Genomic DNA, 17296 nt, shown 5'->3' with positions numbered 1-17296 from the left:
TGGTGTTGGAGTTGGTAGAGCATGGTGTTGGTAGAGCATGGTGTTGGAGTTGGTAGAGCATGGTGTTGGCAGAGCATGGTGTTGGCAGAACATGGTGTTGGAGTTGGTAGAGCATGGTGTTGGTAGAGCATGGTGTTGGAGTTGGTAGAGCATGGTGTTGGTAGAGCATGGTGTTGGTAGAGCATGGTGTTGGAGTTGGTAGAGCATGGTTGTGGGTTCGATTCCCACAACCCTGGCGTATGCACTCACTACTATAAATCGCTCTGGATAAGAGTGTCTGATACATGACTAAAATGTCAAACGTAAACGTAGTTACAGTTATGTTACAGATTATATTGTAGTTACCTGATGGAAGCCCAGGTAGTCTTGGATAGTAGGAGAGGAATAGAACACATGTCCCTCAGCTGTGACCACCAGCACAAAGCCATTCAGAGCCTGCAAGACCAGATACAGTGTTAATACAGTAACGCACACTCTCACTATATAACATTTAATTTCACTGCTCCAGACGAGCTTCAAAAACAAACGCATTAATGACAGGGTTGCATTAAAGATGACATTTTGTTCATCTGGGGGTATTATAATCTGGCAACCTGTTTATTATGGGGTATTATAATCTGGCAACCTGTTTATTATGGGGTATTATAATCTGGCAACCTGTTTACTATGGGGTATTATAATCTGGCAACCTGTTTACTAGGGGGTATTATAATCTGGCAACATGTTTACTAGGGGGTATTATAATCTGGCAACCTGTTTACTATGGGTTTATTATAATCTGGCAACCTGTTTACTATGGGGGTATTATAATCTGGCAACCTGTTTACTAAGGGGGTATTATAATCTGGCAACCTGTTTACTAAGGGGGTATTATAATCTGGCAACCTGTTTACTAGGAGGTATTATAATCTGGCAACCTGTTTACTAGGGGGTATTATAATCTGGCAACCTGTTTATGACGTGGGTATTATAATCTGGCAACCTGTTTACTATGGGTTTATTATAATCTGGCAACCTGTTTACTATGGGTTTATTATAATCTGGCAACCTGTTTACTAAGGGGGTATTATAATCTGGCAACCTGTTCACTACAGGGGTATTGTAATCTGGCAACCTGTTTACTACGGGGGTATTGTAATGTGGCAACCTGTTTACTACAGGGGTATTGTAATGTGGCAACCTGTTTACTACAGGGGTATTGTAATGTGGCAACCTGTTTACTACAGGAGTATTGTAATGTGGCAACCTGTTTATGACGGGGGTATTATAATCTGGCACCCTGTTTACTATGGGGGTATTATAATCTGGCACCCTGTTTACTATGGGGGTATTATAATCTGGCAACCTGTTTACTATGGGGGTATTATAGTCAGGCAACCTGTTTACTACATCGGTATTGTAATCTGGCACCCTGTTTACTACAGGGGTATTATAATCTGGCAACCTGTTTACTACGGGGGTATTATAATCTGGCAACCTGTTTACTACGGGGGTATTATAATCTGGCAACCTGTTTACTACGGGGGTATTATAACCTGGCACCCTGTTTACTACGGGGGTATTATAACCTGGCACCCTGTTTACTACGGGGGTATTATAATCTGGCACCCTGTTTACTACAGGGGTATTATAATCTGGCAACCTGTTTACTACGGGGGTATTATAATCTGGCAACCTGTTTACTACCGGTGTCACGCCTGCTCCAGCTCCCCGGCACATGAGGGCACCAGGCTACACAGCATTGTGCACTCCTGCCATCATCATTACACACACCTGCCTTCTCCCCGTCACGCACATCAGTGATTATTGGACTCAATAACCTCTGTCATTACCTCCCCTATATCTGTCTGGTTCCCCGCTCTGTCCCCTGCTTCTGCATTGATTGTCATATGTCCTTGTTTACCCGTGTGCTGACGCTGTTCCTCATTAAAATGTTCAACTTCTCGTACCTGCTTCTCAACTCCGGCGTTGGTCCTTACAAAGGGGATATTATAATCTGGCAACCTGTTTACTGTCTATCACAGTTCCCTCTGCATTGACTGATGATCATACCAGCCTCCATCTTGAGAGAGGAATCTCAAACATGCCAGTCATCGCTTGGTGTGAAAATGTACCTGACATCTGAGAATGAGAAAACAGCGTGCTAGAGCACTGGGGGAGCGTTCGCTTTGTTAAGCGTAGTAAACCGTGACCAGGCCTTGGCATGAAGTACCAGGACAACCTATTTCACCTGTCAAAACTTCCTGCTAAATGGATGGTCCTGGATTATAACTCAATCCACCTGGATTAACAAACGCATGAACAGTGTCTGGGTCTTTACCTACTCGTCTGCCAGCCAGTAGTCTCTCATGACTTTTAACATTCAAAACTGGCCCAGCGCCCACAGAAGATTTGGTTCCGGGAGCTGAAATGTCTGTCAGTCAATCAAGACATTTAGACACTATGGGCCCATCCCAAACTGCTCTGTCTGTCTGTCTGTCTGTCTGTCTGTCTGTCAGTCAATCAAGACATTTAGACACTATGGGCCCATCCCAAACTGCTCTGTCTGTCTGTCTGTCTGTCCTGTGCCATGTTGTACCTGGAGAAGTAGGTCCCCCTCGGAGAAGGTTGGGGCGTTCATCCCATTCATGTTCAGGCCACCCCCCCCAGGAAACAGGACACTGCTTTTCTTCATGGTTGCTGCAGACAGAGAGGGAGAACAACAAGCTCACATCAGCACGCTATACTGAAAGCAATACACACAGGAATCTGGGGTTTCTGGGGTCTGGATATTTGGAACTTTCATCTGCCAACTCTTCTGAGTTTATGTTCCCATCAAGTGGCCTAGCCAATCACCAGACCTGAACCCAATAGAACATCTTTGGAGGGAGCTGAAAGTCCGTATTGCCCAGCGACAGCCCCGAAACCTGAAGGATCTGGAGAAGGTCTGTATGGAGGAGTGGGCCAAAATCCCTGCTGCAGTGTGTGAAAACCTGGTCAAGAACTACAGGAAACGTATGATCTCTGTAATTGCAAACAAAGGTTTCTGTACCAAATATTAAATTCTGCTTTTCTGATGTGTTAAATACTTATGTCATGCAATAAAATGCAAATTAATTACTTAAAAATCATACAATGTGATTTTCTGGATTTTTGTTTTAGATTCCGTCTCTCACAGTTGAAGTGTACCTATAATAAAAATTACAGACCTCTACATGCTTTGTAAGTAGGAAAACCTGCAAAATTGGCAGTGTATCAAATACTTGTTCTCCCCACTGTAGGTAGCACACAGGAGGACATTTTTCTGTTTAGATCATTTCCTTTTGAATTTCAAGATAAATGTAAAATGTTCCTGTTTTGATTAATTTAATAGAGTGAGTTAGGTCTGCTCTATACGAAATTAGCATACCCCCTGAGTCCCTTCCTTGTTTCACACCTGGTCGTTTTTGTGGATGGGACTACCAGCTCTCTGCAACCTAGAGGGCAACCGGTGGGTCCGTCTCTTCTATACCATGTTTCTTGTAGGATGACAATGTCTGTATTTCTGATTTATTTGATGAAGTCCAGGTTCCTGCTCTTTAGGCCAAAGGCAGATGACCTCAGGCTTTGGATATTCCAGGATGAGATAGTGAAGGCTTTGTGTTCCATAAAGTGTCCAATATTGTTGGTCGGGTGGTTTGGCCTCATGCCAGTAAGTGTGAGCAGAGCCTGCTGAGCATCTGGTATATTCCATTAGCTTGGGCTAGTGTAAGAGTAGGGCCTGTTTGCCCACTCACGGCCTGGGAGTATGTGTAACTTTCATGTTGAGGCACTCTTTGCGGGAGTAGGGGACATGGGTGGGCAGGAGGGGCATAGGACTGATCTGAGGAGGCCTAAATGGGGTGTAGGCATGGTTGACTTGGGGGGGGGGGTGTTGATTGGTGGGGGTGGGTGGACCTGGTCGTAAAAAATCTGAAATCCACAATAGAAGCTAGCCAGAAGCTAACCAGAAGCTAGCCAGAAGCTAACCAGATGCTAGCCAGAAGCTAACCAGAAGCTAGCCAGAAGCTAACCAGAAGCTAGCCAGAAGCTAACCAGAAGCTAGCCAGAAGCTAACCAGAAGCTAGCCAGTTTACTGGCTAACGTTAGTATTCAGCTAACCACGGTTTGTGGTCATCAGCTATCCTTTAGCTCGAAAAGCTATCGCTAGTTTTGTACAACGCGACTCAGACCAGAACATACCGGACCTATTTTTCTCTCCATATCTCCGGATTTCAACCGCAAGCTCTGGACATTTACACCTGGATCTCGCAGCTAGCTAGCTGCTATCCGTGTGACTATTGGCTTACGTCGATCCCGGAGCAAACATCAATTATTCTGGAGCTATCCAGCTGAAGAGTTCCATCAGCCACTCCTGGGCTACAATCACCTATCCGGACCCGTTTTACTGCCGACGCGGAGCACCACCGGGCCTTTACGACTGGACTACCGACGTTATCTGCCCGAGGGAATTATCCAACTGGCCCCTCCGTCGCGACGTTACCTGAACGCCCATCTGCGGCCCGCTAATCGTTAGCGGTCTTATCGGCTGCTATCTGAATAGGTCTATCGGACAATTTTTTCTTGGGTCAGTATAACTATATCTATTTTGCCAATTCGATTGATCCCCTCTACCACAGGGAACCCCACTAATCTACCGACGGAAACACACGAGGTGGCTAAAAACAGACCTCCATCCTATGCTAGCTTGCTACCGATGGCCCGGCTAGCTGTCTGAATCGCCGTTACCCCAACACACCTCACTACTCACTGGACCCTTATGATCACTCGACTAAGCATGCCTCTCCTTAATGTCAATATGCCTTGTCCATTGCTGTTCTGGTTAGTGTTTATTGGCTTATTTCACTGTAGAGCCTCTAGCCCTGCTCATTATACCTTATCAAACCTTTCAGTTCCACCACCCACACATGCGATGACATCACCTGGTTTCAATTATGTTTCTAGAGACAATATCTCTATCATCATCACGCAATACCTAGGTTTACCTCCACTGTATTCACATCCTACCATACCTTTGTCTGCACATTATACCTTGAAGCTATTTTATCGCCCCCAGAAACCTCCTTTTACTCTCTGTTCCCGATGTTCTAGACGACCAATTCTCATAGCTTTTAGCCGTACCCTTATCCTACTCCTCCTCTGTTCCTCTGGTGATGTAGAGGTGAATCCAGATGACTTCTGTAACCGTATTAGCCTTGGTTTCATGCATGTTAACATTAGAAGCCTCCTCCCTAAGTTTGTTTTATTCACTGCTTTAGCACACTCTGCCAACCCGGATGTTCTAGCTGTGTCTGAATCCTGGCTTAGGAAGACCACCAAAAATTCTGAAATCTCCATCCCTTACTACAACATTTTCAGACAAGATAGAATGGCCAAAGGGGGTGGTGTTACAATCTTGCAAAGATAGCCTGCAGAGTTCTGCCCTACAGAGGTCTGTACCCAAACAATTTGAACTTCTACTCTTAAAAATCCACCTCTCTAAAAACAAGTCTCTCACCGTTGCCGCCTGCTATAGACCACCCTCTGCCCCCAGCTGTGCTTTGGACACCATATGTGAACTAATTGCCCCCCATCTATCTTCAGAGCTCGTGCTGCTAGGCGACCTAAACTGGAACATGCTTAACACCCCAGCCATCCTACAATCTAAGCTTGATGCCCTCAATCTCACACAAATGATCAATGAACCTACCAGGTACCACCCCAAAGCCGTAAACACGGCCACCCTCATAGATATCATCCTAACCAACTTGCCCTCTAAATACACCTCTGCTATTTTCAACCAAGATCTCAGCGATCACTGCCTCATTGCCTGCATCTGTAATGGGTCAGCGGTCAAACTACCTCCACTCATCACTGTCAAACGCTCCCTGAAATACTTCAGCGAGCAGGCCTTTCTAATCGACCTGGCCGGGGTATCCTGGAAGGATATTGATCTCATCCCGTCAGCAGAGGATGCCTGGTTATTTTTATTTTTTTAAATGTCTTCCTCACCATCTTAAATAAGCATGCCCCATTCAAGAAATTTAGAACCAGGAACAGATATAGCCCTTGGTTCTCTCCAGACCTGACTGCCCTTAACCAACACAAATACATCCTATGGCGTTCTGCATTAGCATTGAACTGCCTCTGTGATATGCAACTTTTCAGGGAAGCTAGAAACCAATATACACAGGCAGTTAGAAAAGCCAAGGCTAGCATTTTCATGCAGAAATGTGCTTCCTGCAACACAAAGTTCTGGGACACTGTAAAGTCCATGGATAATAAGAACACCTCCTCCGAACTGCCCACTGCACTGAGGATAGGAAACACTTTCACCACCGATAAATCCACTATAATTGAGAATTTCAATAAGCATTTGTCTACGGCTGGCCATGCTTTCCACCTGGCTACCCCTACCCGGTCAACAGCACTGCACCCCCCACAGCAACTCGCCCAAGCCTTCCCAATTTCTCCTTCTCCCAAATCCAGTTAGCTGAAATCTGGACCCCTACAAATCAGCCTGGCAAGACAATCTGGACCCTCTCTTTCTAAAATTTCTGCCGAAATTGTTGCAACCCCTATTACTAGCCGGTTGAACCTCTCTTTCATGTCGTCTGAGATTCCCAAAGATTGGAAAGCAGCTGCTGTCATCCCTATTTTCAAAGGGGGAGACACTCTTGACACAAACTTCTACAGACCTACAGTATTTCTATCCTACCCTGCCTTTCTAAGGTCTTCGAAAGTCAAGGCAACAAACAGACTACCTGTCATGTACTGTCATGTTGTCTTGTCTCTGTCCTTTCCCTTCACCCTGTCTCCCTCTGCTGGTCGTGTTAGGTTACCTTTTCTCCCCCGCTTTCCCCCAGCTGTCCCTTGTCTCCTCTAACTACCCATTCACCCCGTTCCCCACCTGTTCCCTTTTTCCCTCTGATTAGGTCCCTATATCTCTCTCTGTTTCTGCTCCTGTCCTTGTCGGATTCTTGTTTGTTTGTGTCATTCATGCCTGAACCAGACTGTCGTCATGTTTGCTGTAACCTTGTCCTGTCCTGTCGGAATCTGCCGGTCCATCTGAGCCTACCTATGTTTGGTAATTAAAGAAGCTCTGTTTAAGTTGATTCGCTTTTGGGTCCTCATTCACGCACCGTAACAGAAGAATCCGACCAAGAATGGACCCAGCGACTTCGGATCCTCTCCACTCAGCCGTCGAGATCCAGGGAGCGATGCTAGGCAGACACAAGCAGGAATTGTCTGCTGCTCGACATGCCGTTGAGACCCTGGCCACCCAAGTCTCCAACCTCACAGAACAGGTTCACCATCTCCGCCTCGATCCACCGGCCACTTCCAGGGCTTTCGAATCTCCGGAGCCCAGAATCAATAACCCGCCGTGTTACTCTGGGGAGCCCACTGAATGCCGCTCGTTCCTCACCCAGTGTGATATTGTGTTTTCTCTCCAGCCCAACACTTACTCCAGGAGCACTGCTCGTGTCGCCTACGTCATATCTCTCCTTATTGGACGGGCTCGTGAGTGGGGCACGGCAATCTGGGAGGCAAGGGCTGAGTGTACTAACCAGTATCAAGACTTTAAGGAGGAGATGATACGGGTTTTTGATCGATCTGTTTTTGGGGAGGAGGCTTCCAGGGCCCTGTCTTCCCTATGTCAAGGCAATCGATCCATAACAGACTACTCTATTGAGTTTCGCACTCTTGCTGTCTCCAGTGGCTGGAACGAGCCGGCCTTGCTCGCTCGTCTTCTGGAGGGTTTCCGCGCAGAGGTAAAGGATGAGATTCTCTCCCGGGAGGTTCCTTCCAGCGTGGATTCCTTGATTGAACTCGCTATTCGCATTGAGCGACGGGTTGATCTTCGTCACCGAGCTCGTGGAAAGGAGCTCGCGCTCTCCGTCGCCTCCCTCTCCGCATCACTACCATCTTCCTCTGCCGGCTCGGGTGCTGAGTCCATGCAGCTGGGAGGTATCCGCATCTCGACTGAGGAGAGGGAACGGAGAATCACCAACCGCCTCTGTCTCTATTGCGGTTCCGCTGGTCATTTTGTCACTTCATGTCCAGTAAAAGGCCAGAGCTCGTCAGTAAGCGGAGGGCTACTGGTGAGCGCTACTACTCCTGTCTCTCCTTCAAGATCCTGCACTACCTTGTCGGTCCATCTACGCTGGACCGGTTCGTCAGCTTCCTGCAGTGCCTTAATAGACTCTGGGGCGGAGGGCTGTTTTATGGACGAGACCTGGGCTCGGGAACATGACATTCCTCTCAGACAGTTAAAGGAGCCCACGGCCTTGTTCGCCCTGGATGGTAGTCCTCTCCCCAGGATTCAGCGTGAGACGCTACCTTTAACCCTCACTGTTTCTGGTAATCATAGTGAAACCATTTCTTTTTTAATTTTGCGTTCACCTTTTACACCTGTTGTTTTGGGCCATCCCTGGCTAGTTTGTCATAATCCTTCCATTAATTGGTCTAGTAATTCTATCCTCTCCTGGAACGTCTCTTGTCATGTGAAATGTTTAATGTCTGCTATCCCTCCTGTTTCCTCTGTCTCTTCTTCACAGGAGGAGCCTGGTGATTTGACAGGGGTGCCGGAGGAATATCACGATCTGCGCACGGTGTTCAGTCGGTCCAGGGCCACCTCTCTTCCTCCACACCGGTCGTATGATTGTAGTATTGATCTCCTTCCGGGAACCACCCCCCCCCCGGGGTAGACTATACTCTCTGTCGGCTCCCGAACGTAAGGCTCTCGAAGATTATTTGTCTGTAGCTCTTGACGCCGGTACCATAGTCCCCTCCTCCTCTCCCGCCGGAGCGGGGTTTTTTTTTGTCAAGAAGAAGGACGGGTCTCTGCGCCCCTGCATAGATTATCGAGGGCTGAATGACATAACAGTGAAGAATCGTTATCCGCTTCCTCTTATGTCTTCAGCCTTCGAGATCCTGCAGGGAGCCAGGTTTTTCACTAAGTTGGACCTTCGTAACGCTTACCATCTCGTGCGCATCAGGGAGGGGGACGAGTGGAAGACGGCGTTTAACACTCCGTTAGGGCACTTTGAATACCGGGTTCTTCCTTTCGGCCTCGCTAACGCTCCAGCTGTCTTTCAGGCATTAGTCAATGATGTCCTGAGAGACATGCTGAACATCTTTGTTTTCGTTTACCTTGACGATATCCTGATTTTTTCACCGTCACTCCAGATTCATGTTCAGCACGTTCGACGTGTCCTCCAGCGCCTTTTAGAGAATTGTCTTTTTGTGAAGGCTGAGAAGTGCACTTTTCATGCCTCCTCCGTCACATTTCTCGGTTCTGTTATTTCCGCTGAAGGCATTAAGATGGATCCCGCTAAGGTCCAAGCTGTCATTGATTGGCCCGTCCCTAAGTCACGCGTCGAGCTGCAGCGCTTTCTCGGCTTCGCGAACTTCTATCGTCGTTTCATCCGTAATTTCGGTCAGGTGGCAGCTCCTCTCACAGCCCTTACTTCTGTCAAGACGTGCTTTAAGTGGTCCGTTTCCGCCCAGGGAGCTTTTGATCTCCTCAAGAATCGTTTTACATCCGCTCCTATCCTTGTTACACCTGACGTCTCTAGACAGTTCGTTGTCGAGGTTGACGCGTCAGAGGTGGGAGTGGGAGCCATCCTTTCTCAGCGCTCCCTCTCTGACGACAAGGTCCACCCATGCGCGTATTTTTCTCATCGCCTGTCGCCGTCGGAACGTAACTATGATGTGGGTAACCGCGAACTGCTCGCCATCCGGTTAGCCCTAGGCGAATGGCGACAGTGGTTGGAGGGGGCGACCGTTCCTTTTGTCGTTTGGACTGACCATAGGAACCTTGAGTACATCCGTTCTGCCAAACGACTTAATGCGCGTCAGGCGCGTTGGGCGCTGTTTTTCGCTCGTTTCGAGTTCGTGATTTCTTATCGTCCGGGTTCTAAGAACACCAAGCCTGATGCTTTGTCTCGTCTCTTCAGTTCTTCAGTAGCCTCCACTGACCCCGAGGGGATTCTCCCTGAGGGGCGTGTTGTCGGGTTGACTGTCTGGGGAATTGAGAGGCAGGTAAAGCAAGCACTCACTCAAACTCCGTCGCCGCGCGCTTGTCCTAGGAACCTTCTTTTCGTTCCCGTTCCTACTCGTCTGGCCGTTCTTCAGTGGGCTCACTCTGCCAAGTTAGCCGGCCACCCTGGCGTTCGGGGTACGCTTGCTTCCATTCGCCAGCGTTTCTGGTGGCCCACCCGGGAGCATGACACGCGTCGTTTCGTGGCTGCTTGTTCGGTCTGCGCGCAGACTAAGTCCGGTAACTCTCCTCCTGCCGGCCGTCTCAGGCCGCTTCCTATTCCCTCTCGACCGTGGTCTCACATCGCCTTAGATTTTGTCACCGGACTGCCTTCGTCAGCGGGGAAGACTGTTATTCTTACGGTTGTCGATAGGTTCTCTAAGGCGGCTCATTTCATTCCCCTTGCTAAGCTTCCTTCTGCTAAAGAGACGGCACAAATCATCATCGAGAATGTTTTCAGAATTCATGGCCTTCCGTCAGACGTCGTTTCGGACAGAGGTCCGCAATTCACGTCTCAATTTTGGAGGGAGTTTTGCCGTTTGATTGGGGCTTCCGTCAGTCTCTCTTCCGGCTTTCACCCCCAGTCTAACGGTCAAGCAGAACGGGCCAATCAGACTATTGGTCGCATCTTACGCAGTCTTTCTTTTCGCAACCCTGCGTCTTGGTCAGAACAGCTCCCCTGGGCAGAATACGCCCACAACTCGCTTCCTTCGTCTGCGACCGGGCTATCTCCTTTTCAGAGTAGCCTCGGGTACCAGCCTCCGTTGTTCTCATCTCAGTTCGCCGAGTCCAGCGTCCCCTCCGCTCAGGCTTTTGTCCAACGTTGCGAGCGCACCTGGAAGAGGGTCAGGTCTGCACTTTGCCGTTATAGGGCGCAGACTGTGAGAGCTGCTAATAAGCGTAGAACTAAGAGCCCTAGATATTGTCGCGGTCAGAGAGTTTGGCTCTCCACTCAGAACCTTCCCCTTAAGACGGCTTCTCGCAAGTTGACCCCGCGGTTCATTGGTCCATTCCGTATCTCTCAGGTCATTAATCCTGTCGCAGTGCGACTTCTTCTTCCGCGATATCTTCGTCGCGTCCACCCGGTCTTCCATGTCTCCTGTGTTAAGCCCGTTCTTCGCGCCCCCGCTCGTCTCCCCCCCCCCCCTCCCATCCTTGTCGAGGGCGCACCTATCTACAGGGTCCGTAAAATCTTGGACATGCGTCCTCGGGGCCGTGGTCATCAGTACCTAGTTGACTGGGAGGGGTACGGTCCTGAGGAGAGGAGTTGGGTTCCCTCTCGGGACGTGCTGGACCGTGCGCTGATTGATGATTTCCTCCGTTGCCGCCAGGTTTCCTCCTCGAGTGCGCCAGGAGGCGCTCGGTGAGTGGGGGGGTACTGTCATGTACTGTCATGTTGTCTTGTCTCTGTCCTTTCCCTTCACCCTGTCTCCCTCTGCTGGTCGTGTTAGGTTACCTTTTCTCCCCCGCTTTCCCCCAGCTGTCCCTTGTCTCCTCTAACTACCCATTCACCCCGTTCCCCACCTGTTCCCTTTTTCCCTCTGATTAGGTCCCTATATCTCTCTCTGTTTCTGCTCCTGTCCTTGTCGGATTCTTGTTTGTTTGTGTCATTCATGCCTGAACCAGACTGTCGTCATGTTTGCTGTAACCTTGTCCTGTCCTGTCGGAATCTGCCGGTCCATCTGAGCCTACCTATGTTTGGTAATTAAAGAAGCTCTGTTTAAGTTGATTCGCTTTTGGGTCCTCATTCACGCACCGTAACACTACCGACCATTTTGAATCCCACCATACCTTCTCTGCTATGCAATCTGGTTTCAGAGCTGATCATGGGTGCACCTCAGCCGCGGTCCTAAACGATATCTTAACCGCCATCGATAAGAAACAATATTGTGCAGCCGTATTCATTGACCTGGCCAAGGCTTTCGACTCTGTCAATCACCACATCCTAATCGGCAGACTCGATAGCCTTGGTTTCTAAAATGATTGCCTTGCCTGGTGTCGTGGCAGAATCAGAATTCTTTAGGTAACATTTATAAATAAGATATTTTATTCATTTTCATAACCATGCTTATGTGGTAAAAAAGTTGCTTGGGCCCAGAGAGGGGAGAGGTCGGATTAGTCTTATCTGTGAATGTGTCTGTAAACTATTCCTAAACCATGTGAAGGGACGGTGAGATTAATGGGGAACCCGTTAGGTGGCTCCACAATGTCTGTGTGCCAGTCACATCGCTCTGTGATCTTGTCCGGGGGGGGGGGGGGGGGGGGGGGGTGTATTTGATATATGCCATTGGATGAGGTAATGTTTTTGGTCCTAAGTGGTACCAAGAACGAGATAGGAACTTAGTTTAGGAGACCAAACTGAACGATCATTTATAGCCAATGATGTCTGGCTATGTGTGTCTTTGCTATAAAGGATCTCAGTTGCCAATATGTAGGCACTTTCGGAGAATTCATTTATAGACACTGAATTGATCTGAGAGTCACAGGGCTATGGTGAAGCTCATATAATTAAAGATGGACTTTATGATAACTCTGACTTGTGTGTGGTTTGCTCTCTCATGATTTGGTAATACAGGACATTTCCACGACACTGGTTCACCAACTACTTCTCTGATAGAGTTCAGTGTGTCAAATCGGAGGGCCTGTTGTCCGGGCCTCTGGCAGTCTCTATGGGGGTGCCACAGGGTTCAATTCTTGGACCGACTCTCTTCTCTGTATATATCAATGATGTCGCTCTTGCTGCTGGTGAGTCTCTGATCCACCTCTACGCAGACGACACTATTCTGTATACTTCTGGCCTTTCTTTGGACACTGTGTTAACAACCCTCCAGACGAGCTTCAATGCCATACAACTCTCATTCCGTGGCCTCCAATTGCTCTTAAATACAAGTAAAACTAAATGCATGCTCTTCAACTGATCGCTGCCTGCACCTGCCCGCCCGTCCAACATCACAACTCTGGACGGTTCCGACTTAGAATATGTGGACGACTACAAATACCTAGGTCTCTGATTAGACTGTAAACTCTCCTTCCAGACTCACATCAAACATCTCCACTCCAAAGTTAAATCTAGAATTGGCTTCCTATTTTGCAACAAAGCATCCTTCACTCATGCTGCCAAACATACCCTTGTAAAACTGACCATCCTACCGATCCTCGACTTCGGCGATGTCATTTACAAAATAGCCTCCAATACCCTACTCAATAAATGTTATGCAGTCTATCACAGTGCCATCTGATTTGTCACCAAAGCCCCATATACTACCCACCACTGCGACCTGTAAGCTCTCGTTGGCTGGCCCTCGCTTCATACTCGTCGCCAAACCCACTGGCTCCAGGTCATCTACAAGACCCTGCTAGGTAAAGTCCCCCCTTAGCTCGCTGGTCACAATAGCAGCACCCACCTGTAGCACACGCTCCAGCAGGTATATCTCTCTGGTCACCCCCAAAACCAATTCTTCCTTTGGCCGCCTTTCCTTCCAGTTCTCTGCTGCCAATGACTGGAACTAACTACAAAAATCTCTGAAACTGGAAACACTTATCTCCCTCACTAGCTTTAAGCACCAGCTGTCAGAGCAGTTCACAGATTACTGCACCTGTACATAGCCCATCTATAATTTAGCCCAAACAACTACTTCTCCCCCTACTGTATTTATTTATTTATTTTGCTCCTTTGCACCCCCTTATATCTATCTCTACTTTGCACATTCTTCCACTGCAAATCAACCATTCCAGTGTTTTACTTGCTATATTGTATTTACTTCACCACCATGGCCTTTTTTTGCATTTACCTCCCTTATCTCACCTCATTTGCTCACATCGTATATAGACTTGTTTATACTGTATTATTGACTGTATGTTTGTTTTACTTCATCTGTAACTCTGTGTTGTTGTATGTGTCGAACTGGTTTGCTTTATCTTGGCCAGGTTGCAATTGTAAATGAGAACTTGTTCTCAACTTACCTACTTGGTTAAATAAAGGTGAAATAAATCAAATAAAAAGGCTGTTCAAGTCCAGGGTGGAGTGGTGGGCCAGGAAAAAATGTGGTTGTCAGGCACAGTCACGGGAATACTTGCGTTTACCCGCTGTATGGTAGCAGGGTGGAAGTATTTTCGTGGTAGCAGGGTGGAGATAACCACTTGTGCGTTGGGGAAAGTAGAAGCTTTTTCTATCACTCCCTTTCCTGCTGTGCTCTCAGGTCGTTTGTGCCTGTGTGTATTATTATGTGGCTAGGTTAACCTAGTTGGTCCTCAGACAGAAGGTCTAGGGTGAGCTGGATGTTTGGACACCAGAGTTTAGACACTGTGTTAGGGGAAAAGTATTTTTTCTTGTATATATTTTCCCGTTTGAGTCCGTAAGGAGAACAATCTGTGTCTTGTGTATGTCCTCAGTGGGTGTGTGTGTGTGTGTGTGTGTGGGTTGGGGGGGGTTGTCAGGAGGGCTATCAGGGTGGCTGACGGGGGGGGGGGGGGGGGGGGGGGTTCAGAGGGGGTGAGATCCCCTGGGCTTGGGGTTCTTCATTTGTCTGTACCAGCTGTGATTTTGAGGCTATGGTCAGGGGTGGACTGTTCTGCTATGGTGTCAAGACTTTTGTCGGGAGCTGAGATGGGCTGTTCTGCTGGCTTCTCTGTGGGGGTGGCCACCTCTCTAGTAGGTTGTTCTCTGTCACAAGCCATCCCCCACACGAGTTTTGGAATTGTTAGTTAGATTACTTGTTATTACTGCATTGTCGGAACTAGAAGCACAAGCATTTCGCTACACTCGCATTTACATCTGCTAACCATGTGTATGTGACAAATACAATTTGATTTGATTTGACACCCTCTCCTCCAGCAGTCTGATCCTCTCCTCTAGTGCTCTGTTCTTCTCCTGATCCTGCTCTTTCTCCTGTTGAAGTTGTCTCACCTCAGTCCAGAGTGCAGATATGTCTCTCTCCACCTCCAGCTCTCCAGATCTAGTTAAGGGGGTGTTGTTGTGCTGGACCGTTGTCTGGATCTGTGCTGACTGGAGTGTAATCACCTGCTGTTCCAGCTCCACCTGCCTTACCTCCAGCTGGGTGAATTTATCCTTCATTTCAATGAGGGAGTACTAATCTGTGCTGTGAGGTTGACTTTCCACTTGGGTTGCTCGTCTGTGGGGTTATATAATGAAGAGGTCTAGTCTGACCCGCTTAGGATTGGGGTATCTTTCTCAAGGGAGAGCTTTTCCAGCTGAGCTAATTATTTGATTAGGTGAAAGTCCACCTGAAACTGTTTGGGGTTACCAATACTGTTCCAGATTTATAGAGATTTATATTTCTGACTCAGAGTCCTCATTGTTCAATATCCTGAGTTTCCACCCCTCGTTAACACCCCCCCCCCCCCCTTAACAGAGGGGTAGTGTGTTAATATAACACTGTGCCATGCCAGGGGATGGTCTGTGTTAATATAACACTGTGCCATTCCAGGGGATGGTCTGTGTTAATATAACACTGTGCCATGCCAGGGGATGGTCTGTGTTAATATAACACTGTGCCATGCCAGGGGATGGTCTGTGTTAATATAACACTGTGCCATGCCAGGGGATGGTCTGTGTTAATATAACACTGTGCCATGCCAGGGGATGGTGTGTGTTAATATAACACTGTGCCATGCCAGGGGATGGTCTGTGTGGAAGATTAAGTTGCTAATGTTCCCAATTTTTTAACAGTCAGCTAAAAATATCTCTTGATTTTCCATAATGAGCTCCATTTTGTACTCTTTTCTTAGCTTATCATTTTTTTATATACCGAGGGTACTGTATTCTAATGACCTCTGATCAGTGGGAGGCAGCTTCAAAGGCCTCTGCATTTGGTTTGGAGTAGCCGGTTTGATTCTCCTGCCGTTGTTGGGCTAAAGGGATCTGACTCCTCTCATCTGACACGTCAGTGCTAGTTGAAGCTGTATCTCCTTGTCCTAGCAGGCTTGGTAGTCCATCTCCTTGTCCTAGCAGGCTTGGTAGTCCAACTCCTTGTCCTAGCAGGCTTGGTAGTCCAACTCCTTGTCCTAGCAGGCTTGGTAGTCCAACTCCTTGTCCTAGCAGGCTTGGTAGTCCAACTCCTTGTCCTAGCAGGTTTGGTAGTCCATCTCCTTGTCCTAGCAGGCTTGGTAGTCCATCTCCTTGTCCTAGCAGGCTTGGTAGTCCATCTCCTTGTCCTAGCAGGCTTGGTAGTCCATCTCCTTGTCCTAGCAGGCTTGGTAGTCCATCTCCTTGTCCTAGCAGGCTTGGTAGTCCATCTCCTTGTCCTAGCAGGCTTGGTAGTCCAACTCCTTGTCCTAGCAGGCTTGGTAGTCCATCTCCTTGTCCTAGCAGGCTTGGTAGTCCAACTCCTTGTCCTAGCAGGCTTGGTAGTCCAACTCCTTGTCCTAGCAGGCTTGGTAGTCCATCTCCTTGTCCTAGCAGGCTTGGTAGTCCAACTCCTTGTCCTAGCAGGCTTGGTAGTCCATCTCCTTGTCCTAGCAGGCTTGGTAGTCCAACTCCTTGTCCTAGCAGGCTTGGTAGTCCATCTCCTTGTCCTAGCAGGCCTGGTAGTCCAACTCCTTGTCCTAGCAGGCTTGGTAGTCCAACTCCTTGTCCTAGCAGGCTTGGTAGTCCAACTCCTTGTCCTAGCAGGCTTGGTAGTCCAACTCCTTGTCCTAGCAGGCTTGGTAGTCCAACTCCTTGTCCTAGCAGGCTTGGTAGTCCAACTCCTTGTCCTAGCAGGCTTGGTAGTCCAACTCAGTATTCAGTCCCCATAAAGTAAAATATATCATTGTAATGTATTTTTCTTCTTGGCTATTTAATATCAAATCTAGCTTCAGACTAAACATTACTCACTTAGTTCCAGGTTGGATGGTGTTTTCAGTTTGTTTGCCAGAGCATTTGCTGTATAGCTTGGGCCTTTCAGGTAACTCAGTAATGGGACCCTGACGAAAAATCTAAGTTTATCTAACTCCAAATCTATATTTTTCCAAGAACATGCCGAAAGATGCAAGAGCTCATCTGCTCATGACCTCTCTCCCTCCCTCTCACTGGCCCAACTCCCCCTCTCCCGCTCACTGGCCCAACCCCTCCTCTCCCTCTCACTGGCCCAACTCCTCCTCTCTCCCTCTCACTGGCCCAACTCCTCCTCTCTCCCCCTCACTGGCCCAACTCCTCCTCTCTCCCTCTCACTGGCCCAACTCCTCCTCTCTCCCTCTCACTGGCCCAACTCCTCCTCCCTCCCTCTCACTGGCCCAACTCCTCCTCCCTCCCTCTCA

General features: G+C 48.3%; 1 protein-coding gene and 1 long non-coding RNA gene across 3 annotated transcripts in view; one reads left to right on the top strand and one right to left on the bottom strand.

The window, feature by feature from the left end:
- The window catches only part of LOC149972874 (uncharacterized), a 390242-nt gene that overhangs the window by 59403 nt on the left and 313543 nt on the right, over positions 1-17296 (top strand). The gene's annotated exons all lie outside the window — the stretch shown is intronic.
- LOC110502156 (aryl hydrocarbon receptor) overlaps positions 1-17296 on the bottom strand; it is a 75653-nt gene that overhangs the window by 10967 nt on the left and 47390 nt on the right. The window contains exons 3-4 of the mRNA XM_036959345.2: positions 2579-2679; positions 346-435 (exon numbers count right to left, since the gene is read on the bottom strand). Coding sequence (XP_036815240.2) covers positions 346-435; positions 2579-2679 — 191 coding nt within the window. The remainder of the gene's footprint in view (positions 1-345; positions 436-2578; positions 2680-17296) is intronic.

Source organism: Oncorhynchus mykiss, chromosome 22, assembly GCF_057628025.1.
Source record: "Oncorhynchus mykiss isolate SJ-2025 chromosome 22, ASM5762802v1, whole genome shotgun sequence".
Classification (NCBI taxonomy): Eukaryota; Metazoa; Chordata; class Actinopteri; order Salmoniformes; family Salmonidae; genus Oncorhynchus; species Oncorhynchus mykiss.
This window is presented reverse-complemented; position numbering and strand designations above follow the sequence as displayed.